The sequence below is a fragment of the Tursiops truncatus genome, chromosome 2, assembly GCF_011762595.2.
Source record: "Tursiops truncatus isolate mTurTru1 chromosome 2, mTurTru1.mat.Y, whole genome shotgun sequence".
Taxonomy (NCBI): Eukaryota; Metazoa; Chordata; class Mammalia; order Artiodactyla; family Delphinidae; genus Tursiops; species Tursiops truncatus.
In genome coordinates this window covers 42,896,331-42,921,292 of record NC_047035.1, presented here as the reverse complement: position 1 = coordinate 42,921,292, position 24,962 = coordinate 42,896,331, and the positions used below count along the sequence as shown (strand labels likewise).

Here is a 24,962-nt window from a genome sequence, read left to right as displayed (position 1 = left end):
TGAAAGGTGAAGGAGTTGCAGGATATTTACATAGTTTCAAGGTGTTTCTTCACAAGATATTTATTAATTACAAAGGGCAAAATTGAAACTATAGTGGAGAAATCTTAAGTGATCAAAGTTAACATCATCTGTAGTGGAACAAACTGACATCACGTGCCTCCTAATATAAGATTCTAATATGAATACAAGGTTACTTTTGTGGCATTCCTGACAAAGAATGCATCACCCAAATCTAATCATGAAAAAAGTCACACAAACCTAAACTGCAGAATATTCTACAAAGCAAATGTTTTGTATTCTTCAAGTGTTAATGCCATGAAACCTAAAGAAATATTAAGAAACAATTTTCCAGATTAAAGGAGACTAGAGACATGACAACTGAATGCAATGTGTGATCTTGGATTTTCTTTTGCTATGAAGGGCATTACTGAGAGATTTGCCAAAATCTAAATGAAGTCTGCAGATCAGAAAAAAGTATTGTTAATTTTCTAATTTTCATAGTTTTACTGTGGATACGTAAAATGATGTTCTTGATTTGGGGGAAATACACACTGAAGTATTTAGCAGTTAAAAATGGCTTTCCAGGGGAAAGGGGGGGAAAATGGCTTTCCATTTAAAATCAGATTAAAATCCAAACCACTACAAGGTCTGATCCCACTTCCACCTCTCTGATTTCACTTCCTGTCACTCTCCCCCACTTAATCTCTATGACAGGCCACACTGATCTGACAGTTCCCATAACAAGCCAAGTTTATATTTCGATAACAACCCCAAGTTTCAGTTTAAATATCACCCATTCAGAAAGTCTTTCCTTAAATATCAATAATAGGTCTAAAGTTCAAACTTCCATTGTCTCTTTTTTTTTTTTACCACAAGATGCAACTATTTGCCTATTTACTTTTTGTTGCCTATTTCTTCTCACTGAATGTAAATGTCTCCTTCACCGTTTTATCAGCCAGCAGTATTTAACTGAGTACTTGGGACATATAGAGCTCAACAAATAATAGTTAATCAGTCTTATCCTTAATTCTACTAAATAGAGTCACACTCAAAGAGTCCTAATGCTTCTGTAAAATTCCGACCTGAGCTTAAAGGTGATACCCTTAGAGCGCACGTTCCTTCTTTTTTGTTAGAATAGGTGGATGAAGGGGATGCCATCAATATACTGGTTTAGAACAAGGCCGCCAAGGGTGGAGGGAAACCCTCTCCCCTACCGTTTTCTCTGGTCTTTGTAAGAGTATAAGAACACCTCTCTGCTTTGCTCTAAGAAAGAATTAGGCAGAGAAAGAGAGGGATAAAAGATAAATAATAATTCCTAGGAAAAGGAATGGCGCAGCTCCTCAAGCCATCCGAAAACTTAAAGTTTCTCAACGACCCTCAAGACCGAAACCTGACTCTCAGAAGTAAGCAGAATCCTACGTAACCCCACTTCTATTGCTTCTGCACATGCGCGTTGCACCCCACGCACATCCCCTTCCTTTTCCCACAATCCTCTGTTCCTGGGCTAAGGCCCCAGGAACGAGCCACAGAGAAGGCTATTGGTGGAAAGAAGAGCCAATGAGAGAGCCTGTTACTCGTCTGCGTGCTGCAGCGTAGGGGGATCGCTTTAGATCCTGAAGACCTAGGCGTCCCCGTGGGTTTTAGCGCGATGAGCTCAATCGGCACCGGGGTGAGTTCGTTGTCTCTCGGCGTGATAGTCTACATAAGGATTAGCGTGGGAAGGGAACGCGGACGGACCGCGAGGGGTGCGCCGGCCCGGGGTGCGCTGGTACTTCCTGGAGGCAGGTGGGCCGCTTCCAGTTGCGCGGTGGACCGGGGGTCTTTCCGACGCTGATTGCTAGGCCCGCGTCTGCAGTGACCGTGGCTTGAAGCTTCTCAGCTCAGGTGTGGCGGGCTTGCCGCGCAGCAGTTAGATTTGGAGCCGCTTTGGGTTGCTGAGTCACTTTCTTTAGTCGCTTAGGGAAACCGAAAGTGAAAACTCGTGGGGCCTGAAATTGTGTGTGAGTGAAGGGTTTGGGCGACAGTTAGCCTCTTGAGAACCACTGAGGCAAGGCGGCTTGAGAGTCCAAGGGCAGAGACGCCGCTTTCCAAGGAACCCCTTTGCAGTTCCTGGGGTGCTGCTGCCTCACGGGGATTCTCTGTCTTTCCTTCGAGTGTAGTGATGGACCGCTCTGTATGAGTCCCTGGAGCCTTCTCAGAACTGATAAGAAAAATAGTCTAAAAAGCGGAATCGGAAGAATCCTTTCCATTTTTCCTGTGTCTCAGCTTTTCCTGTACAAATCACTTAACAGCACTATGAGGTGTCAGTACCGTTAAGCGTTTAAATGGTTAGCTACAGACTTAACCGCTTCTGACTTTGAAGACAGTTCAGGATTTTGGAGTTGGATTTGTTAACTTTTTCGGCCTACTACTTTCCTTTGTCAAACGAACTGCATATATGCAATCTTCTGCTTACTCCTTTTATGTATTTCTCCATGTAGAAAATACAGTTTTTGTTTAGAAATATTTATTGGTGGTTTTCACTAGAGGCATTGAATGATGGGTTTCTCAGTTCATTTTATACTCCTACTGTGCACAAGACTTTTATACTCACCATTAGGCCCAAATACTGGTTTTCCGAGTTTGATAATACGCAACTTATACTTGGAATGGTTTAATCCATTCGGTTATGAGATGCTAAGATTGTCATATAGTTTTTGGATTAGTTGATGCTCAGTAATGCCTGTTGTAGCAAATTGACTTTGCAACTACATTAATATTACCCTAGATTAATAGTGTTCTAAAGGGTTCTACAAACCCTTTAAAAATATTTGATAATATAACCAGGTGAGATATTTCGGTATTACAGTGGTAGAGTTAAGGATCTTCATTTAACAAATCAACAAACTGAGACCAGGAAGCACCACTGTTGAAGACTTATCTCCTGTCTTTACTTGTCCCAAGAACTCTGGATATGAAGACCTGTCTTCTTGACATTTCTCTCCACTTGATTAATAGCCATTTCAAATGACATGTCCAAAGTAGATCTCTGGGTTTTCTTTTTCCCTTGCCATTTTGCATCTCCTACAATTTTCATTTCAGTGAATGGGCGAGTTCTAGTTGCGCAAATGAAAAATAATCTATGATGCACTTTTAATTTCTTTTTTACTCTACTCCTAGGGCCAATCCATTAGCAAGGTTTTTCTGATTGTACCCTCCAACGATAACACCTTCCATCTCTTTTTCTATAGTCTAAGACACTACCTTTGGAATACTTAACCTCTGCTTCCACTCTTGTTCCCTCTCTAATTAATTTTCCAGATGAACAACGTTTTAAAAAAATTAGACATAACCTCTCCCCCTTTCCCCCTCAAACTCCAATGACTTTCTGTTGGATTTAGAATAGAAATGAAAACTTCCTACTCCAGCCTAAAAGACTTAACATAGTTTGGCCCTTATATGCCTCCGATATAGTTTACTCTTCTGTTTACCACTTATGGTGCTCAAGATACAGTGGCCTTATTTCTTTTTCTTATTGTGCTCAGCTTATTTCTACCCTAAGGTCTTTTATGCCAAATACCAGGACGCTCCTCCTCCATATCCTAAATGACTAATTACTTGTTATTAATTCTAGCTTAGCCTAAATAACTAAATATAATTGCCCCAACAATGCCTTACTTGATCAGGTAGTCTGTGGTAGTCCCTGAGACTATCACTTCACCCTGTCTTATTTTCATCATAGTACCTTTTCTGATTTACTGCTGTATCTTCAGCTCCTAGATTTGTTCATGGTCTGATTTTTGAAGATGAAGGACTTCTAGAATGAGTAGTCTTTGTATTTCCTTATAGTGACTAACATATAATAGATGCTTATTAAATGTCTGAATGCTAAATGATGTGTCCAAGGTCCCTCAGTTTCTTAGTGCCACAGCTATGAATTAAAATGCTCCAATGCTGTTTTTACCATAGCAGTTTTTTCAGAAATGAGCCATTTCCTGTGTGGGAAAAGTTCTGACTTGATGCAGGACTTGTATCCATTGCTTTTCTAGCAGAAATCTAAAGTGTATAACTTTGTCTTAGCTTCTGTTGCTGCTCTGACATGCTTCCCCTTTCTCTTTAAAGCAAAATCTGTGTTGAGATTTAACACACATTTCTGATGTGTAAGCCATTTAGGGGGAAAAAAAAGTGTAAGGTTATTACTGCCAAAGATACATCATTATAAGCTTATTATTGCCTTTTCCTCCTAGTATGACCTGTCAGCCTCTACATTCTCTCCCGATGGAAGAGTTTTTCAAGTTGAGTATGCTATGAAGGCTGTGGAAAATAGTAGGTAAGAAACATTGTTTTACTTGAAATTACCATGTTTTAACCAGGTATTAAATGTCTTCTTTTCTATATTTTTGGTAATTAGGGTTTGTTATGTTACTTTGGCACAGAATAATATATGCCCTAAAATAATCTCAATTTATTAGTCATTTCCAGATCTCTCTTTAGGCCAGATCTTTCCATGTGCCTATATTTTCAGTTGACTCCAGAATTATCCACTTAGACATTCTGCCAAGTCTCAAATGAAGTGTATAAAACCAAATTCATCAACATCTTTGCTAGACCTTTATTCCTTTTTCAAATTCCTGATACATATCATTGTTTTCCTTGGCCATTAGGATTGCGACTTTATCGTCTGATCTTTTATTTCCTTGTGTTTTAAATGTCCTGTGCAGTTGGTCACATGATCATCTCAGCAGGGATGTTTTTTATTTTTCTCTTCTGCTGCCATACTCCAAAAGGTGTAGGATCACTAAGATATTTTCCCGTTGGACTTATTTCCTTCACTCTGTCTTTTTTTGTTTAGAGTAATTCACTAAAATGATTCCTTGCCACCACTGTAACATCTTAGTTGAATTACTGGCTTATTGACAAATTCTCTGAGTCTTATATTGAAGAATTTTTGCAATCAGTTATATGATCTTTTTTTTAAATTTTTTTTTTTATACAGCAGGTTCTTATTAGTCATCCATTTTATACACATCAGTGTATACATGTCAATCCCAATCTCCCAATTCATCCCACCACCAACACCACCCCCCGCTGCTTTCCCCCCTTGGTGTCCATACGTTTGTTCTCTACATCTGTGTCTCATATATGATCATTTAAAAAAAAAATCATTTCTAATTGAACATAGTCTGCACAAACTGGTTTCATTTTTAATTTTTTTTAATAGAGTTTGTTTGTTTATTTATTTATGGCTGTATTGGGTCTTTGTTGCTGCGCACAGGCTTTCTCTAGTCGTGGCGAGCGGGAGCAACTCTTCATTGCGGTGCCTGGGCTTCTCATTGCGGTGGCTTCTCTTGTTGCGGAGCACAGGCTCAGTAGTTGTGGTGCATGGGCTGAGTTGCTTAGTTGCTCCGCGGCATGTGGGATCTTCCTGTGCCAGGGCTCGAACCCGTGTCCCCTGCATTGGCAGGCAGATTCTTAACCACTGAGCCACCAAGGAAGCCCCTTTAATTTTTTTTTTATTGAGGTATAGTTAATTTACAGTGTTGTGTTAGTTTCAAGTGTACAGCTCAGTGATTCAGTTTTATATATATATATATATATATATATATATATATATATATATATATAAAAAAAAAATAGTATTTTTGAATCTAAAGCAGCTTCGGGATGAAAAAAATTTTGTTCATGACATCTCATTCAGATCTCTCAAAAATTTTTTTTTAGGCCTACTAAACAAATGGTGTTGATGTTTGAGCTTGGTGTTTTCATTATAATGAAAACCTGTGTAGTAGGGAAATGTGTCCAGAATTTTAGAAAAGTCCACGTGTAGATGTAGTTTTTTCACTTTCTACTAGTATCTTCGATATTTGATTATGGAAGTTTCATGAGGGTAGAGACTGTAACTGGTCTTTGCATGGGCTAGCACATAGCCCTCAGTAGTTACTGAATAAATAAATGTTCATTTTTTGCATTTTCTGGGTGGTAGAAAGAAGGTATGTGGATTTCTAATGGTTTATGAAATAGTATTTTAAAGTTTTTGAGCAAAAATATTTTTTAAGTCTTCTTACAGGATTTGTTAATGAAGCTAGTAGATTCTGTGTTTAAATGTATTATTATAGATATTGTTACTTACAAACTGTCAGTATCTGATAATATAATAGAAGTAAGGCTGTTAAGAATTTTAGGCTGCACTGTATTTGTCGTTGTGTGCAAGGCCTGAAAGAGTTCAGAAGAGAGTCAAATTCAAGAAAAAAGTTGACAATAAAAAAATTTAAAAATTAAAAAAAAATGAAAGCAAATAAGTGTACTGGGGAAACTGGACAGCTACATGTAAAAAAGAGTGAAATTAAAACATTTTTTCACACCAGACACAAAAATAAACTCAAAATGGATTAAAGACCTAAAAAAAAAAAAAGAAAAAATAAGTTGACACATTTTTTTTCCTGTTGGTTAAAGAAGATAGGCTCATAGGCCAAGGAGCTGGAGAAAGACTTGAGGAAGTCATTGTTTTTCTCTTCCTCCTTTGCATTCTTGCATTTTCATTGGTGTAAAAAACTGGTGGGAGATGTCTTGACTAAGGGAAAAACTGGAGATGCATTTTGAAGTCATCTGTAACCCAGAAAATTGAGACTAGCCTGTGAGGGTCTGGGTATCTTAGCAATTTGTTTTCTATAAAGTATTTCTAAATATGGTTTAAAACAGTTACATTTAAGCAAACTTGAAGAAATATAATTTTTTAAAATGGAAACATTAAAAATTAATGTATTTTTCCTGCATAAAGAAAAATTACTAGGAAAGTTCCTCTTTTAAAGGGATCTGTGTAACTTGGTATGATGGAATACTGGATGAGGATCAGAAGATGTGAATTTTTCTCCTAGCTGCTGCCTAATGGTAATATTATATAGGTTTCCACTATTCAGTCCTCTGAATGTTACTTTTCTGTCTGTAAAATTGGGATGTGGACATCTAACCTAACTACTTCATATACCTTACCATAAGAATGAAATTTGAAAATGTTTGTTTTGTGGGCACAGAAAGTAGAAAATAGAAAAATTACATATGAATTTTCTTACGAGTCTGGCATATAAACTGATAGAAAACATTTAACCAAATAATTTGATATGATTATATTCTGCATTAAAAAGAGATAAATTCTTTTTTTTAAATTTTTTATTTATATTATTATTTTTTGGCTGTGCCTGTACAGCATGTCAGATTTTAGTTCTCCAGCCAGGGATCAAACCCATGCCCCCTACAATGGAAGCGTGGAGTCTTAACCACTGGACTGCCAGGGAAGTCCTGGAGATAGAAATTCAATCTCGGGAATTTAGAAGGCAAATACTTTTGAGTACCTGTTACGTTAAGCATAGGAACTACCAAAACAAATAATTGACATATAAGTGAATACTTAAAAACATTTTATTAAAAAAAAAAATATATATATATCATGATCAAAACTATTTTATAAAAGTATGCTCCTAGCAGGTAATATGCAAAAGGAGAAACGGGGTAAAATTATAATCGTTCCCTTTAGCCTCATTGAGGAGACAGGATATGAAAGGAAGATTGAGCAACATAACTGAAAGGCTAGATTGTTTGGAACAAAAATGTACACAAAATTTTGGCCTTAGGACCCCTTTATACCTGGAAAAAAAAATCACTGAGGACCTTGAAGAACATTTAATTATGTAGGTTGTAGGTTCTATCAATATTTAACATCACCCTGAAGAGCATTTATTTATGCAGGTTATTGGTTCATCAATATTTACCATATTAGAAATTGAAACTGAAAAATTAAAAATACTTATAAATTCATTTAAGTAACAGTAATAAACACAACTGCATGTTAACAAATAATTTAAATTAACATTTATTAAAATATTTGAGTAACATTAATAACATTTTTTTTTGAAGATGTTGGGGGTAGGAGTTTATTAATTTATTTATTTTTGCTGTGTTGGGTCTTCGTTTCTGTGCAAGGACTTTCTCTAGTTGTGCCAAGCGGGGGCCACTCTTTATCACGGTGCGTGGGCCTCTCACTATCGCGGCTTCTCTTGTTGCGGAGCACAGGCTCCAGATGCGCAGGCTCAGTAGTTGTGGCTCACGGGCCTAGTTGCTCCGCGGCATGTGGGATCCTCCCAGACCAGGGCTCGAACCTGTGTCCCCTGCATTAGCAGGCAGATTCTCAACCACTGCGCCACCAGGGAAGCCCATTAATAACATTTTTAATGCAAATTACTTTTCCAAAACATAGAAAAAAATGTTGTGAGAAGAGTGGCATTGTTTTACATTTTTGTAAATCTCAATAATTAATTGAATCTTAATTAAAGAGAGTCTCATATCTCCTTCTGCTTCAGTATGTTGTTACTTTTGTTGGAGCTTGTGAAACAAATCAGGCTTCATGTTGTTTTATGATACTATACCAAAACTGGACAAATGTTAGTTTCTTAAAGATTAGTTGCAGTGTGGAGTCAGAAAACATAACAATGAACTTTTTCTACTTTTACATTAAAATCTGTTGGGCTGTCTTACACTTTGCATGTTTTACCCGTCAACATTGTGAGTTGGTCATTTGGAAAATATTGGTTCACTGAGTTATAACAGAGCTTCCAAATTAGACATATTTCATTATAAACTATCAGAAACATCACACTTTTTTTTTTTTTTTTTTTGCGGTACGAGGGCCTCTCACCGTTGTGGCCTCTCCCGCTGCGGAGCACAGGCTCCGGACGCGCAGGCTCAGCGGCCAGGGCCCACGGGCCCAGCCGCTCCAAGGCACGTGGGATCCACCCGGACCAGGGCATGAACCCGTGTCCCCTGCATCGGCAGGCGGACTCTCAACCACTGCGCCACCAGGGACGCCCCTGTCTTTGTATTTTTATGAAAATAATTTTGACCTCACAAACCACACTTTTAGAACTTTTAGTTTAGAAAAAAGAATGTTTTAGGTTCTGAAAGGTGAGGAAGATGATGAGTTGGGATAATTGGGAATGGCTACCTGAGGCTATTCAAGTGACTTTGCAAAAGTTTGTGGAAATTTATTTAAATGGGCAGTGGTGAGGAGGAAGTGTATTCTAGTACCCAGGATAACCGCAATAAAGACAGAAAAGCAAAAATGAACATTAAGGTGTTTGAGGGGTGACAGTGAGGTTGAATTTGGTAGAGCACAAGACCTCTATAACAGGAAACTGAATTCGCTAGATGGGCTTTGCAGATTCTTGGGGAGTGCTGAAAGCTGGGCCAAGGAGTTTAAACTTGAAAAGATACCTGAAGTGTGGGGGAAGGAGTGTCTGCAATTCTTTACATATTTGTGCCTGTGGCTCAGCTCATTTTTCTGGTTGTTTCTCTTTGTTAAAAGAATTAGAAGATTAAAGTAATTCATGTATTTTCATCTTGAAGTGGCAATGTATAATTTCTCCACATTTTACTTCAGATTATTTTTTGATCTACTTTGTTTTAAACAGTTGTACAAAATGTTTATTCTTTTACACTTAAATAGTAAGCAACACATGATTATTGCAGAAAAAGCAAAAGAAAGAAAAAGAATTATAATCTTTCCACCGAGAATAGTCACTGGTAACTTTTTAGTTTGTATGTAGCCTGTCTTTTGTATGCATATTATGTACCATTTTTTTTTAAATAATAAATTAATTTTTTTGGCTGCGTTGGGTTTTCGTTGCTGCATGCCGGCTTTCTCTAGTGTGGTCAGCGGGGGCTACTCTTTGTTGCGGTGCGCGGGCTTCTCATTGCCGTGGCTTCTATTTGTTGTGGAGCACGGGCTCTAGGCGCATGGGCTTCAGTAGTTGTGGCACACGGGCTCAGTAGTTGTGGCTTGCGAGCTCTAGAGCGCAGGCTCAGTAGTTGTGGCGCACGGGCTTAGTTGCTCCGCGGCATGCAGGATCTTCCCTGCCTAGGACTCGAACCCATGTCCCCTCCATTGGCAGGCGGATTCTTAGCCACTGCTCCACCAGGGAAGCCCTTACATACCAGTTTTAATTGCACATGACTTTAGTCGGCATTTGTTGTAAGATGGCTAATATATGCTAGACACTGTGCCATTTGGTACATATTTTGTTGGCGTCTTTTTTCACTTATGTATTAATATCTTTCCATGTCATGATATGAGATTTTTGGTCACATGATTATTTATATGGATCTAATTCATCACATTTTAGACTGTCCTTTCTAGTTTTCAAATGTATTTATTTTAAAGACTTGATATGCTTTAAGAAACAAATTTGCCTGTTTTCGTGGTTTTTGTTTTTTAAACTTGGGTTTACAAAGTTTCTTTTATTTTCAGTTAAAAAAATTGATTTTCTTCTACTTGTTTCAGTACAGCTATTGGAATCAGATGTAAAGATGGCGTTGTCTTTGGGGTAGAAAAATTAGTCCTTTCTAAACTTTATGAAGAAGGTTCTAACAAACGACTTTTTAATGTTGATCGGCATGTCGGAATGGTAAGGTTACATTTAAAAATGTTCCTTTTTGCCTTGTCCAGTTTCTTGTGAAATAACTAACTGGAATATGTGAAAATGTGATTGTTAAGAACCCATTTAATACTTCAGCACTGAGGCAGAAACAGCAGAGAGCAGCTATAGAAGTAATCAGAAAGTTACTGGTTTGTGAACAGCTCACTGTCTAAAAGGAAGGTAGCATTCTTATTGTATAACCTGATTGGAGATAGATATGAAAAACCAAGTTGCCTTAAGAAAAGGAGGGGGGGAGGGGGGGAGAAGTATGGGTTAAAAAGAAATCTTGGCAGTATAGATCAATGAAGGTACATGCTTGAGAGGCAATGAATCTTTGGCTTTTTGTATCCTTTCTGGGGATCACTGTTACACTGAAGATGTTATCAGAAAGAGAAGACCTTTATAGTAAGGTGGAGCATCAGGAAAGGATGTCCGATGAAGGGAAAAGTGAACACATGCTTTCTAGTAGCTTCATAAGCATCACTGTATTTATTTCATGCAGCTGGTATCTTGAGTGACTGCTTTGCACAGTTGCAGGCCAAGACATAGATACATTACTGGTATATACTGAAGTCATCCTATATAGATGTCAGACTTTCTTCAGTAAGAGCAACAATCCAAAAAAAAAAGAAAAGAAATGATTTTTAACTTTACTTACTGAAAAGTCAAGGAAGAAAAGAGAACACTGTGTGCTAGGTACTATGCTAGTTCTTTACATAAATTATCTCATTTAATCCTGACAACCCAGTACAAGTAATATTAATCCCATTTTTACAGATGAGAAAAAGATGCACAGGTGGTAAAGAAATATGCTGGGATTCATACTTGGGTCTGCATGGTCTGTGTGTTACTCTAGAGACCATTCTGCAGGGTGAGATCCTATAGGATCCACTCATTCTGCTGAAATACGAGTAGCTTTGTTATTTCTAAATGAGATGTGTTACAAACACAAAAAGGACTAGCAAAATATAGCCAGTAAACTATAAAGCTACAGATAAAAATTTTTTTTTTTTTTTTTTGCTTCAGATTTTTTTTTTTTTTGAACTTGTTTTCTCTCCTGAACAAATTTATTATTGCCAGTGAAACTGGTATGTTTTCTTGAAACTTGCCAGATTGTAACCTAGCTGGTATGAGGTAAGGAATCCTGCTTTCTTTCACTTAAAAAAACTTTAGATAGGTATATTTTGGAAAAAAATCATATATGCTTATAAGCACTTTAGTGATGGAAAGAATTTTATCATCCTAGAATTTTCACATTTGTCCCATTTGTTATTTAAAGCCAGGAAACTGATGGCATTCCTTATAGCTGGAAATTGGCAAAACATTTAGACATTGAACAGGGTTGGAGAAAATGAAGGATTAATGTTCTGTCTCCAAGTGATTTGATAAATTTTTAGACTTCACAGTGGGTTTTATCCAAAGCAATGGAAGATTGTTTAAATGGTGAAAATTACTACCTGGGTATCCTTGTGGAAGTTATTCTAAACAGCAGTTTTCTAACCTGCAAAACTATGGTGGTAATAGTACCTACCTACCTTCATGTATAATTATGTAAAATGCTTATTAGCATGTAATGAATGATCAATAATATGTTAAGGATTTTCATCATTATTACTACTACTAGGTAGCAGTAGAAAAAAAGGCTATCAAAAATTTTGATAGTACTTATTTTTAAATTCTGCAAATCTTCTGTGCCACTGGTTCCCAGTACCCATAAGTGTTTCAGTAGTTTTTTCTGTTTTCATGGCTTCCCTAGACCAAAAGAAATACCCAGTGGTTCTGTTTATTATATATGTAGGTCTAAACAACTAAGTGGTTGTGTCCTAAAAACTTAGTAGCTGTAAAAACAAAACAAAAACAAACTCACCACATACAGCAAAAGAAAAATATTTTTAAACAGTCACAGTTAACTAATGTGTACTGCACAACTTCTTAAACTTTGGAATTGGATTAGATGCCGCCCCCCACCTCCACCCCGTTTCCTGTTCTGCATTGTTTTTTGCACAGTACTTATTTTATATCATGGCAACCCAGCTTTTCAACGAGCGGATGGCAGTAAAAAGAATGTAGAATGATCTAATGTTGAAACCGTTAAGTACTTCAACATATGTTTCCCCCAAACTTAAAATGCCCCACAACTCTGAGTTCACTATAGTGCCCTGGGATGTCTCAGCACGTGGTTTAGTAATTGCAATTCTAAGCCACCAGATTTGTGGTTTGTCATGTTTTGGTTTGTCATTACAATTTATTAGTTAAGCTGAAAAAGGAATTTGAGGTTGTGCCTTTTAGGTGAAAACTTTTAATAGCTTTTTGAACACAGAATGGCTTTAAATAAAGGATCAGTTCTAACCAAAACAAATGGTTATATTCTTCTTTGTTGTTGTTTTGTTCTTTATAATGAAGTGGAGAATGGGGAGACATGGAGGTTTTTCTGAATGTGATCAATGGACAAAACAATGTAGTCACACTTGGGAAATTTCCAAATTGTAATCCCGTACTCAAGCATCAAAATGCCAGAATGCCTTGTAAAGAAAGACCTTTAAGCCAAACAGATTTATTCTAATAGTGATACTTGTTAAAAATATCAAATAAGCCTGTAATAATTGCATACTTTCCTTGATTTGTGATAGGAATGTTATCTACTGAATTGGTACTTTTTTTTTCTTTCAGGCCGTAGCGGGTTTGTTGGCAGATGCTCGTTCTTTAGCAGACATTGCGAGAGAAGAGGCTTCCAACTTTAGATCTAACTTTGGATATAACATTCCACTAAAAGTAAGCTGATAACATGTTGAAGAGCCTTTGGAACAGAAAGAGAAGAGTATTAATAAGCTCTTCTGTTTTTCCCCACAGCATCTTGCAGACAGAGTGGCCATGTATGTACATGCCTATACACTCTACAGTGCTGTTAGACCTTTTGGCTGCAGGTATGAAATTTACTGAGATATTCAGTGGTATCTGTACTGTAGGTATTTGTTTTCTCAGAATCTAATTAGCCTTTTATACCCTTAAAAAATGAAGTATCATCAAGAAGTATTAGGGCAGTGATTAAATAAAATGATGTACTTAAAAATAAAAACTGAAAAATGAAAGACTATGCAGATTTGGACAGGATAAAACACAGAATTCATAGTAATATTTTAATCTAATTATAATAAATTCTCTGGAGGAAGGTGGTCAAAAGGTATATAAACTTTTTTTAAAATTATTTTTGGCTGCGTTGGGTCTTCGTTGCTGTGCACGGGCTTTCTCTAGTTGCAGCGAGAGGGGGCTACTCTTCGTTGCAGTACATGGGCTTGTCATTGCGGTGGCTTGTCTTTGTCGTGGAGCACGGGCTCTAGGCATGTGGGCTTCAGTAGTTGCAGCGCATGGGCTCAGTAGTTGTGGCTCGCAGGCTCTAGAGCGCAGGCTCAGTAGTTGTGGTGCACGGGCTTAGTTGCTGCTCCGTGGCATGTGGGATCTTCCAGGACCAGCGCTCAAACCCATGTCCCCTGCACTGGCAGGTAGATTCCCAACCACTGCCCCACAAGGTAAGTCCCAAAAGGTATATAAACTTTTAAAGTACTAGGGATATAATGTACAACACGATGACTATAGTTAACACTGATGTGTGATAAAAAGGAAAATTTTTAATATAGTAGATCCCTTAGAGTTCGTCACAAAAGGAGGAAGTTTTTTTTCTTTTAATTGTATCTATATGAGATGATGCATGTTAACTAAACCTATTGTGCTAATCATTTCACAGTGTATGTAAATCAGACCATCATGCTGTGCACCTTACATTTATATAACAATGTATGTCAATTATTTCCCAATAAAACTGGGGGAAAAAAGTATCTGGAACTAAACCCAAACATTTTCAGGAAATGGCAAACTGATTTTAAATATATTCCATGTTGTTACTATTTAGTAGCCAATTATACTGACACTTCAGTTTTCTCATTAGTTTCCATCTGATATACTTTAAGCAATAGGTCAGATGTTCTTAAATGGGATGTAGCTGTTACAGTATTCTGCACATGAAATGATAAGGCTGGTTTCTTTTCTACTTGTAATTTCAAAATATCAGTAATTCATATGATTTTTTAATACCCTAATTTTAATTTGTTGAGCATAAAAAAAATGCATTGAACCAATTTTCCTGCAATTTTTATTGCAGGAAAATAAATGGAGGAATACCGGGGAATAGCCAGAAAAGAATGAAGGGTGGAACAAGAGTTTTAGGTAGTTTCAGCGTATTCACATCAGGAATTTTGTCCCCTTGGCTTTTTCATGTTTATTCCTTTAGCTGTTGGGCCCCCTTATTACTTGTCCATCTATCAGTACTCCTTTCTCTCCACTGCTGTCCTCTCAGGAAAGTTTCATCAGAAAGTTTAATACTAAACAAAGGCACATGAATTGTGAAAAGTTTTCAAGTATATACTAGTTTTTATCCAAACTACATTATCAAAGTGTTTACTATGAGTTATATGGGTATTAGTAAATGTTTGTCTTAGAAAGTACAATTGCATTTTTATCACAGTACTTTTTATTTTTTAAATTTTATTTATTATTATAAATTTATTTATTTTTGGCTGCATTGGGTCTTTGTTGCTGCGCACGGGCATTCTGTAGTTGCGGCGAGTGGGGGCTGCTTTGCGTTGCGGTTCGCGGGCTTCTTATTGTGGTGGCTTCTCTTGTTGCAGAGCACGGGCTCTAGGCGCTTGGGCTTAACTAGTTGTAGCTTGCGGGCTCTAGAGCGCAGGCTCAGTAGTTGTGGCACATGGGCTTAGTTGCTTAGTTGCTTCGCAGCATGTGGGATCTTCCCGGACCAGGGCTCGAACCTGGGTCCCCTGCATTGGCAGGCGGATTCTTAACCACTGTGCCACCAGAGAAGCCCTATCACTGTACTTTTTAATACTTTTCTGGTATTAAGAATCATGGTTTAAAATTACTAATTTACTTTTATGTAGTTTCATGTTAGGGTCTTACAGTGTGAATGATGGTGCACAACTCTACATGATTGACCCATCGGGTGTTTCATATGTGAGTAGTTTTGAATCATCTGAAATTCTATTTCTAGTTTAATGGTCTCTCATTAAGCACTTAAATCATGTATTTGGATTATATGAGGTTTCTTTAATATTCTTTCAAGGAAGGTAACATTTTTTTCTTGTTTTAACATTAATGACAATAACCTATGAATGTGAGGCAGAGGAAGATCTGTGGCTTTTTTTTTTTTGGTTTTCTGGCCGAGCCATGCCACATGCAGGATCTTAGTTCGCCCAGCAGGGATCGCCCCCTGCATTGGGAGTGTGGAGTCTTAACCACTGGACCATCAGGGAAGTCCCAGATTTGTGGCTTTAAATATGCTATTATAGAAACTGCATAGTGAAGATAAAATCTTGAATATGTGCTATTTCCTTTATTACTACAAATATTAGCAGTATCTTAAAAATGAATGTAAAAGTGAATGTAATGCCGTCCTTTTTTTTATTTTGCGGTACGCGGGCCTCTCACTGTTGTGGCCTCTCCCGCTGCGGAGCACAGGCTCCGGACGTGCAGGCCCAGCGGCCATGACTCACGGGCCCAGCCGCTCTGCGGCATGTGGGATCTTCCCGGACCGGGGCACGAACCCGTGTCCCCTGCATTGGCAGGCGGACTCTTCAACCACTGCGCCACCAGGGAAGCCCAATGCCGTCCCTTTTAAAGTTTTGTTTTTGTTGTGTTTTTTTGGCTGTGCCACACGGCTTGTGGGATCTTAGTTTCCCACCCAAGGATCTAACCCAGGTCCATGGCAGTGAAAGCCTGTGTCCTAACCACTGCACCACCAGGGAGTTCCCCAATTCCCTTTTTAAAAAGGATTTCAAGTGGGATTTCTTGGACGTTTCTCTAATTACCTTTTCTTAAGTGTCTTCTGAGATTTTTATGGTTTTTTTAATACTCATTAAAAAAAATGTTCTTTATGTTTTGTCATTATACACTGGTTACACAAGTAAAAAAACCTTTACAGTATAAATTAGGGGATTCCCTGGCTGTCCAGTGGTTAGGACTCCGTGCTCTCACTGCTGAGGCCCCAGGTTCAATCCCTGGTTGGGAAACTAAAATCCCACAAGTTGTGCTGGTGTGGCAAAAAAAAAAAAAAAACAGTATATATTCACACACACATAATTCATATGTATATATTAAAAAAAGGCTTATTTAACTCTTAGGAATTATTTCTTTCTCTAAAATAACTTCCATTGTCAGAATGCTAAAATTTTTTCTATTCCTGTCCTCAGAAGTGCTTATAGTTCATGAAGTGTATATACATAATGAAATAATTTGTTTTTCTTTGGATATACTTCTTGAAAATAATACAGATTACTCTAGATTTAAGTTATTTTAATTTTTTTGAGTCCCTTGGTGGTCATTAAAATGTCTTTTGACTATATTTCTCCAGATGTGCTTTTGAATGTCATTTAACAACCTTTCATTAACCTTTAAATAAACAGTAGCCATTAATGACTTATGATAGTATATTAATTTAATAATACATATGTATTTTTCGTGTATGTTCTTTTTAAATAGGGTTATTGGGGCTGTGCCATTGGCAAAGCCAGACAAGCTGCAAAGACAGAAATCGAAAAGCTTCAGGTAATACATACATATTTACTGCTTGAAATTTTGCTATAGCATTATCCTCATGTGGTGAAATTTTATCACCACAAACTAAACCTTTTACTCCAAGTGTGGTTTGCTGTTTTGAGTAGAGCTTTCTGAAGCTGCTAGCTAGGTGGCTGAGTAGGAAAGCTGGTAGCATATTACCTGTAGAGTTGGGTCATGGATCCCTTTATGATTTTGGTGGCTGCTTAATCCAAAAAAAATACGAACAAATCTTCATATAATGTCACAAAATCCTTGAAGCCCATTCATGGAGCCCTGTGACCCTTAGGCTGAGAACTTTGCTCTTTTATTGTATCATTTCTTCCATCTGGAGAACAGCTTTTGTCTGTGGAAGTCTTACACATTAAGAGTCTGTGCTCCTTTGCTTCTCTTTCCTTTTTGTTCCTAGCTAAATAGGGCATGGGAACCCATCATCTATCTATTAGTGTGAAAAAGGTTTCTTAAAAATTTGCTGGCTTTCCTTTTAGCCATAAATTGATCAACTTTATATTGAAACAGTACCCACCAACTCTTCATTGCTTATCAGAAACTTCCCTAAAGACAGGTGTATGATTCATCAACATTTTGGTAAATTACAGTGAGAAAAAATTTTATATACATTTAAATATTAATGCTCAACTAATTAACTTATTCAGCTTATTTAAGGCTAGGTCCTAGAAAACATTTTTTTAGTGCTTGGAATTTAATGGCAAGTTCTAGACGTATAAAAGCCTAATTTATGTTTGGTATTTTAGTATTGATAAAATTGACAAAAGGACTTTAGAGATCACTTAGTCCAAGTCCAGCCCTGGGTTAAACATACTGGCTAGAGTCATAGAATATTGCTTATGAACAATTCACAGACCTAATAACTCTTAGACCAGTGTTCTTTTCCATCATATACTCCCTGGTTTGTGCTAAGTCCCTGTCTTCTACTATCTTCTCTTTTGCTTTGATCTCTCCGTAGTATTATGTGGAAATTTGAAAATAGATTGTTTAGTACAATTGTTCTTTTGTCCTCTGTGGTTAAATCCTAGCAAGGAATGGGAATACTAACAAATCGTACTTAAGAATTGAGAACGATTACTTCTATTGAGGAACATGTACACTTAATGATGAAAACATATGCTCTAAATCAGAGGTTAGCAAACTGGCCCACTGCCTGCATTTTTTTTTTTTTAAAGTGAAGTATAGTTGATTTACAATGTTGTGCTGATTTCTGCTGTACAGCAAAGTGATTCAGTTATACAAATACATACATTCTTTTTTTATATTCTTTTCTATTATGGTTTATCATAGGATATTGAATATAGTTCCTTGTGCTGTACAGCAGAACCTTGTTTATCCATTCTGTATATAATAGTTACATCTGCCAACCCCAACCTCCCACTCCATCCCTCCCCCAGTCCCCTCCCCCTTGGCAACCACAGCTCTGTTCTCTGTGTCTGAGTCTGTTTTTGTTACATAGATAAGTTCATTTGTGTCACATTTTAGATTGCACATATAAGTGATGTCATATGGTTATTTGTCTTTCTCTGACTTCACTTCGTATGATAATCTCTAGTTGCAATGCTTTTTAAAGTTTTATTGAAACCCAGCCATATTCAGTCTCTGGCTTTTGCCCTAGTACAACAGTGGAGTTTAGTTGGTGACGGGGACCAAACACCATATCCCAATAAGTCTAATAAAATATTTACTACTTGGCTCTTTACAAAAAGAGGTTGCCAACCCCTGCATTACTCTGGTCTGCTTTTCTGCTTGTGTTCTGTTTTACCAAGAATATAACTTTATGAAATAAACTTTACCAACATATATAAAAATATTTTTGACATTTAAGATGTATCTTTTCAAGTTTAAGTTTGTCTTTGTATGTTACAATTAATATACTAAATATAGAACTTAACATGTAAGGGCAAAAGTATGAATATTGGTATTTTCCTTTTCTTCACTCCCAGTTTTAACATGAAAAAAATTAATCATCAGAAAAGATACTGTACAACAAAATATCTCCATCTAGATTGAGTGAACAGTTGTTATTTTCCAATATTTTACCTATTTGTATAAGCTGGGTGATCAAGATTTCTAAATATAAAAAAATACCAAAAATAAATAATAAGCCTAGATATACACCTCAAGTCTGGACTGCTGTATGACTATATTCATTATTTTTCGCCATTTTCCATCCTCCTCCACATATCCAGAATATGAACACTAGTTTGCTCTTTTTTTGTTTGTCAGCTGTGTTCAGAAACACATATTCCTAAAAAAATTTTTGCATTGGTTACTTCCAGTACCTACAGTACAGCAGACTTTTCTGCTGGGCATTTAAGGGCTGTTTTTCTACCCTGATTTCCAAATGTTCACTTTTGCTTTGTGCTGTTCATTTATCTTCCTCAAAATCAAATCAGATCCAACTAAGACCCCACTCAGATCTTGGTTCTTCAAAGCTTTCCCTGACATTTTGCATTTTTGTCTTAAACAGTTTCATGAGGGACAATTTATTTCACTCCTTCATCCCCCTCTAGAATATAGAAGGTATTCGTGGTTTGTTTACATTTTATTATCCTGAATTGGCTATAAAGAAGAAAAGAAAAAAACATTTCTTTGCTAATGTTTTAAATGTCAGGGTCTGCCTGTGAATAAATTCATAAAGGAATCTAGATTTTTATAAACTTTAATATTTTTCACAAAATTAGTGGTGCCCAAGGGTTGTCCAGAATATGTTTTGGCATAATCATTAAAAAACATTACACTGTAAATAAAAAACTTTGGTTCTGGTCTTTTTGTATTTCAGGTTATTTTCTTTGGTTTTATATCTGAGAATCTATCTCAAGAGCATGGGGTTACTGATAAAAGTTGTGGAAAGAACCTGGAAAGTTACACAGGTGGAAAGCGTTCTTCTTTGAATCATAACATAATGAATATATATTTTATTTTCTGTAGATGAAAGAAATGACCTGCTGTGATGTTGTTAAAGAAGTTGCAAAAATGTAAGTTGAAATTTTCCTTAGCATTGACAAAAATATTTCACTTGACCTTACCTTATACATTAACCCTGAGGCCGTTTTGTTTGGAAATAACTTGTTGCATAAGTTTTAGAAGGTGAATCCAACATTCTCAGATGGCTCATTAAGGAGAATATCCAAGTGACAATGAATAGGATGGGGAAAAATAGCTTTTGACAAAATATACTCCTGTTCAGGTGACAGAATTCAAGAATAGGAGGATATAGTGAACCTCTACGGACTTCATTTGATAGCTCCCGACTTCTTAAATCTCAGAAGTCCCGATAATATTAACCTTAGCTTACAACTTTAAGGTCTACAGCTAAAGTTGTAACAAGATGAAAAGAGCAGTGTTTCAAAACATCTAGCAATAGCTGAAGAAAGCCTGAAGTAGTTCATATTACAGTAATAGTAAGCAACAACAAAGCCAGTAAAAGCTCAGTGAACATGCTTCGAAGCCCATGATTTTTTTTACATCAAAGAAGGCAGGCATTTGGTATTTCAAAAAATCTAATAAAATGCTGGTGTTGCAGCCAGCTTTTCAGAGTTAAAAGTAGTAGATGTAATATTCCAGAGAATTCACAGAGACTTCTAACTACTCCACATTAGAACTACATGAACATGGTCTAGTCAGCATTTTGTGCACGTGTCTCAGGTTTTACATCTAATAACACATGCAAGGGAAAAGTCTTGGAGGGCTCTATTATATAATAATAAATATACTATTTGAATGGTACCCTTAATCTCTATACTGATGGTTGTAGCAAAGTATTAAAATCACAAGTGTTTTATAATTTTGTACTAATCGTCCACCACTCCTGCTACCCTCACTTCCCACCCCCCACCCCCCTTTACCATGAGACCCTTCCCCCCTTTCCAGTTGTGAAGAAGCAGAATCCATTCCATTCTATGACTGTCAGTTAATAACAACCTAGGGGACACTGGCAACTAACATATAATAGAACTAGTTAAAAAGTAATCCTTATTGAATTGCACAGCAGTTTAACATGATAACTCAATTTCCTTCACTGAGAAGTCTTCTGGAAATCAGTTCTTCCTGCACCTTTTATGTTTAAATGTAACACTAGACTCTACTTTGTTCCGTGTAGGAAAGCCATCCCTTTATCATTTAATAAAATGGAGCACTATGCTTCTTTTACTTAGTTCTAGCAATTTTAAGGTGCTTTCTTAAAGCAAGGCTTTAGGAATACTCTCCAAATTACTTTTGTTACTTTGTTGTATAAGATGGTGGAAAGTATAAAATAAGAAAGTTTTGCTGATACTTTGTTTTTACTTCTACTTTAATATGTTGTGTGACAGTGCCTTCTTGCTGGCAGCAATTTGTCATGTACTGTTTGAAGGCCAGGTTAAGGGACATACCTTAAGGGGTTTAAAAATATTCCTGCCAAGAAGGTGCAGAACGAAGAGACCACTAATTGTAAACTAATGAATTAGTTTGGTTTTTAAAAAAATCAGTTAATGAATGGAAAAAAATATACTGAAAAGGCACACAGGGAATGATGGCCTTTTCCCATTTGAATATATGTTCCTTAGGAGGTATCTTTCAGGTATGTCTCTAAAAGAATGTATCAAGGGCTTCCCTGGTGGCTCAGTGGTTGAGAGTCCGCCTGCTGATGCAGGGGACACAGGTTCGTGCCCCAGTCCGGGAAGATCCCACATGCCGCGGAGTGGCTGGCTAGGCTTGTGAGCCATGGCCGCTGAGCCGGCGCGTCCGGAGCCTGTGCTCCACAACGGGAGAGGCCACAACAGTGAGAGGCCTGCATACAGCACAAAAAAAAAAAAAAAAAAAAAAAAAAAGAATATCAAAATAAACAACTTGGGTTGTAAAGGTGTAAGGTATATTGAATCCTTTGTAGTGAGTGTTTAATTTTTTAATCAGTCCTAGTGTAATTTTCATAATAGACTGTATATAATGTGTGTATCATTTTATAGATACTTACATTAGGAATGGCTGTTCTAATTTGCTGAGCTAGGTGCATGAACTATGTATGTAGATGACCAAATGAATGTTAACGTCCTCTTTCTGTTCTAGAATTTACATAGTACATGATGAAGTTAAGGATAAAGCTTTTGAACTAGAGCTCAGCTGGGTTGGTGAAAGTAAGTTATTTTTCTACATTTATTTGCTCTCAGAGTCATCTGTACCAAACCTAATGTACTACTGGGTGCCTTATTTTTTCTTAAAAACAACAAAAAATTAGTAATGGTGTATACACATATAAGAGTACACAAATAACAAATGAATTGATAACTGTCACAACATGGATACATTCATGTAAATACTGCTTTGGTCAACAAGTAGACCAGCCCCCCAGATCACCCCTTAGGCTTCTCCCCAGAGGTAACCACTATCCTGAATCCTAACACCATAGTTCTTGACCTGTTGTTGAATTTTATATAAATGGAATTAGACATTATGGATTCTTTTGTTCCTCATTTCTTTTCACAAAATTATATTTGTGTAAATCAGTTTTGTTACATACAGTAGTATTTTTGTTCATTTGGCTTGCTGTACAGTGTTCTGTTGTCTGAAAATAACACTTTATTCATCTCCTCTTCTGTTGTTACACCGTTAGGGACTTTCCAGTGTTTGTTTACTGTAAAATGAACAATGCAGCTGTGGACATCTTGTACATCTATTGTGGTACACATATGTAGTAGCATTTTAGAAATATATGTTAAGAGTGGAATTGCTGGGTCATGAAATAGGCACACATTCAACTGCAATATTGGCCACAATGTGTTCTGACCACTGGGTGCCCTTCTAATACAAACAGAGCCAGAACAAATTTAGGAGGTACTCTATTTTTGAAGGAAAAGCTCTGCTTAATAATTGACTAAAGCTGTGACTAGTTTATTTACTTTTTTTGAAACATCCATTGCATTTTTTTTTTTTTTTTTTTTTTGCGGTACGCGGGCCTCTCACTGTTGTGGCCTCTCCTGTTGTGGGGCACAGGCTCCGGACGCGCAGGCTCAGCAGCCATGGCTCACGAGCCCAGCCGCTCCGCGGCATGCGGGATCCTCCCGGACCTGGGCACGAACCCGTGTCCCCTGCATCGGCAGGTGGACTCTCAACCACTGCGCCACCAGGGAAGCCCCATTGCATATTTTAAAAAAGAATTACTGGGAAATCACCATTTTTCTTTCTAGCATGGCAACTGTAAGGCTTCAAGGACAGCTTTTAAAATCTAACCATGCTGTGAATGAATGCTCAGGACTTAATAGCATCAGGATAAATCTTAGCATAATGTATTCTTTATTATAAGAGCTAAATTTGGGCAGATTTAATATGTAGGGAAAACACACAAAGATGAGTTCAGAGAATCTGGTATTTACACTTGTAGATTGGCTAGATTATATGGTATTTGCAAATCACAATTACAGTCCTTGTTTTTAATTCATTTAAATATATGGCTTAATTTACAGTAACTAACGGAAGACATGAAATTGTTCCAAAAGATATAAGGGAAGAGGCAGAGAAATATGCCAAGGTAAGCCACAGCATGAAAACGATTCTAGCTGAAGATATGGAGATACGTTGAATTTTCTTAAATAACCCTGAAGAGTTGAGCTGAACTGAAGGATGAAAACTTTCTAGGTTATCCTCAATGGGGATAAAGTTGCCCTGGTTCCAAAAAAAATTTTTTGTGCTTGTGAAAATGGCAAAGTTTTTTCAGGACATTTAATGCTTTCATACTGTGTGTATCCTATCAAGAATATAGTCATTGATTGTTACAGCAAGATGTACTTTAGTTACCCGTTTCTTTACTTGAATGTCTTATTCTAAACCAGTGTTCATTTTCACTTACAAAGAATTTTAATGACAAGTGCTTAATTAGATTCAGGCTGTTATAGCAATGCTAAAAATTGATTTTAAACACTTTTCTCTTTAACAGGAATCTTTGAAGGAAGAAGATGAATCAGATGATGATAACATGTAACATTTACTTCGTTTACTTCTATTTAACTATTTAGCCCTTTGGATTAATACATACCCACTGACAAACTTTCATTAAATCTTTGTCTTGTAACGACTGAAGTTTGGTTAATATCTGCTTGACAAAATTGGTGGGGGTAGCTGAGCACATATTTATTCAGCATTAGGATGCTGCTTTATGCCTGTTGTAAAATTCCTTGCTCTGGAATCAGATTAATTCAAAACTCCATTTCTTCACTCATCTATAACCTAAAGATCATATCCTGCTGGGCTGTTGTGTAAAAAGTACCTACCAACTTTGTAGGCAATTGATGCCACTGCCCAATTTTGTATTTAGTGAGATGATTGTCGGTCATCAGACACTGTTAATCTTTAGAATTTTATTTTTTTTTACTTTGAGGAGTGGATTTAAGGATTCAGAAAGCCCCTATCCTGTCACTTAAAGAATTTCTTGATCTGTAAAGCTGAAATAAAAATACCCACATTTAATGCTTAAAAATAAATTAGAATGCATGTGGAAACAGAACTGATACTGAGTGGAAAAATGAGTATTGGAAGAAACAGTCTGAACTCAGGCCAAGCGTGCCAGGCGTACACACACCCTTTATTGGCCTCATGCCAGTATCACTCCATTCAACTGTCATGCTTTCCTGAGGTCACTGAGTTTATTAGCAGCAGGGTGTTGCCGGACTTTGAGCATCTGTATAGTTTAAACAGCAAATCATTATACCAGAATACTTAACTACTATACAAACAACTCAAGAGCAGTATCTCATTACCATGGCTGCTTTTATGTAAAATTACCTGCTACATCTTACAACCCGTATATTTAACTCAGAATGACACCAGTGGCCTTGGGCAGACACCTAAACAACTTAAGCTGGATGGATAATAAGTTGAGTATCCCTAAGCCAGTCTGACCATTCTATACTT

The 24,962-nt window shown here is 37.0% G+C and overlaps 1 protein-coding gene across 1 annotated transcript; it reads left to right on the top strand.

Annotated features, from left to right (window-relative positions):
• The first annotated feature begins 1,518 nt into the window (after nt 1–1,518).
• Nucleotides 1,519–24,127, top strand: PSMA3 (proteasome 20S subunit alpha 3). The gene is made up of 11 exons (XM_019923464.3): nt 1,519–1,669; nt 4,227–4,309; nt 10,310–10,433; nt 13,116–13,217; nt 13,296–13,369; nt 15,395–15,467; nt 16,992–17,057; nt 20,010–20,056; nt 22,125–22,192; nt 23,519–23,583; nt 23,989–24,127. Exons 1-11 carry the CDS (start codon nt 1,649–1,651, stop codon nt 24,031–24,033), a joined length of 768 nt encoding a protein of 255 aa, XP_019779023.1. The 5' UTR covers nt 1,519–1,648; the 3' UTR covers nt 24,034–24,127.
• Nucleotides 24,128–24,962: the final 835 nt, after the last annotated feature.

Coding starts and splice junctions, on each gene's coding strand:
- PSMA3 (XM_019923464.3), top strand. CDS start 1,649: ATGAGCTCAATCGGCACCGGG. Junction 10,434..13,115: donor TTGATCGGCATGTCGGAATG/GTAAGGTTACAT, acceptor TTTTTCTTTCAG/GCCGTAGCGGGTTTGTTGGC. Junction 13,370..15,394: donor GTTAGACCTTTTGGCTGCAG/GTATGAAATTTA, acceptor ACTTTTATGTAG/TTTCATGTTAGGGTCTTACA.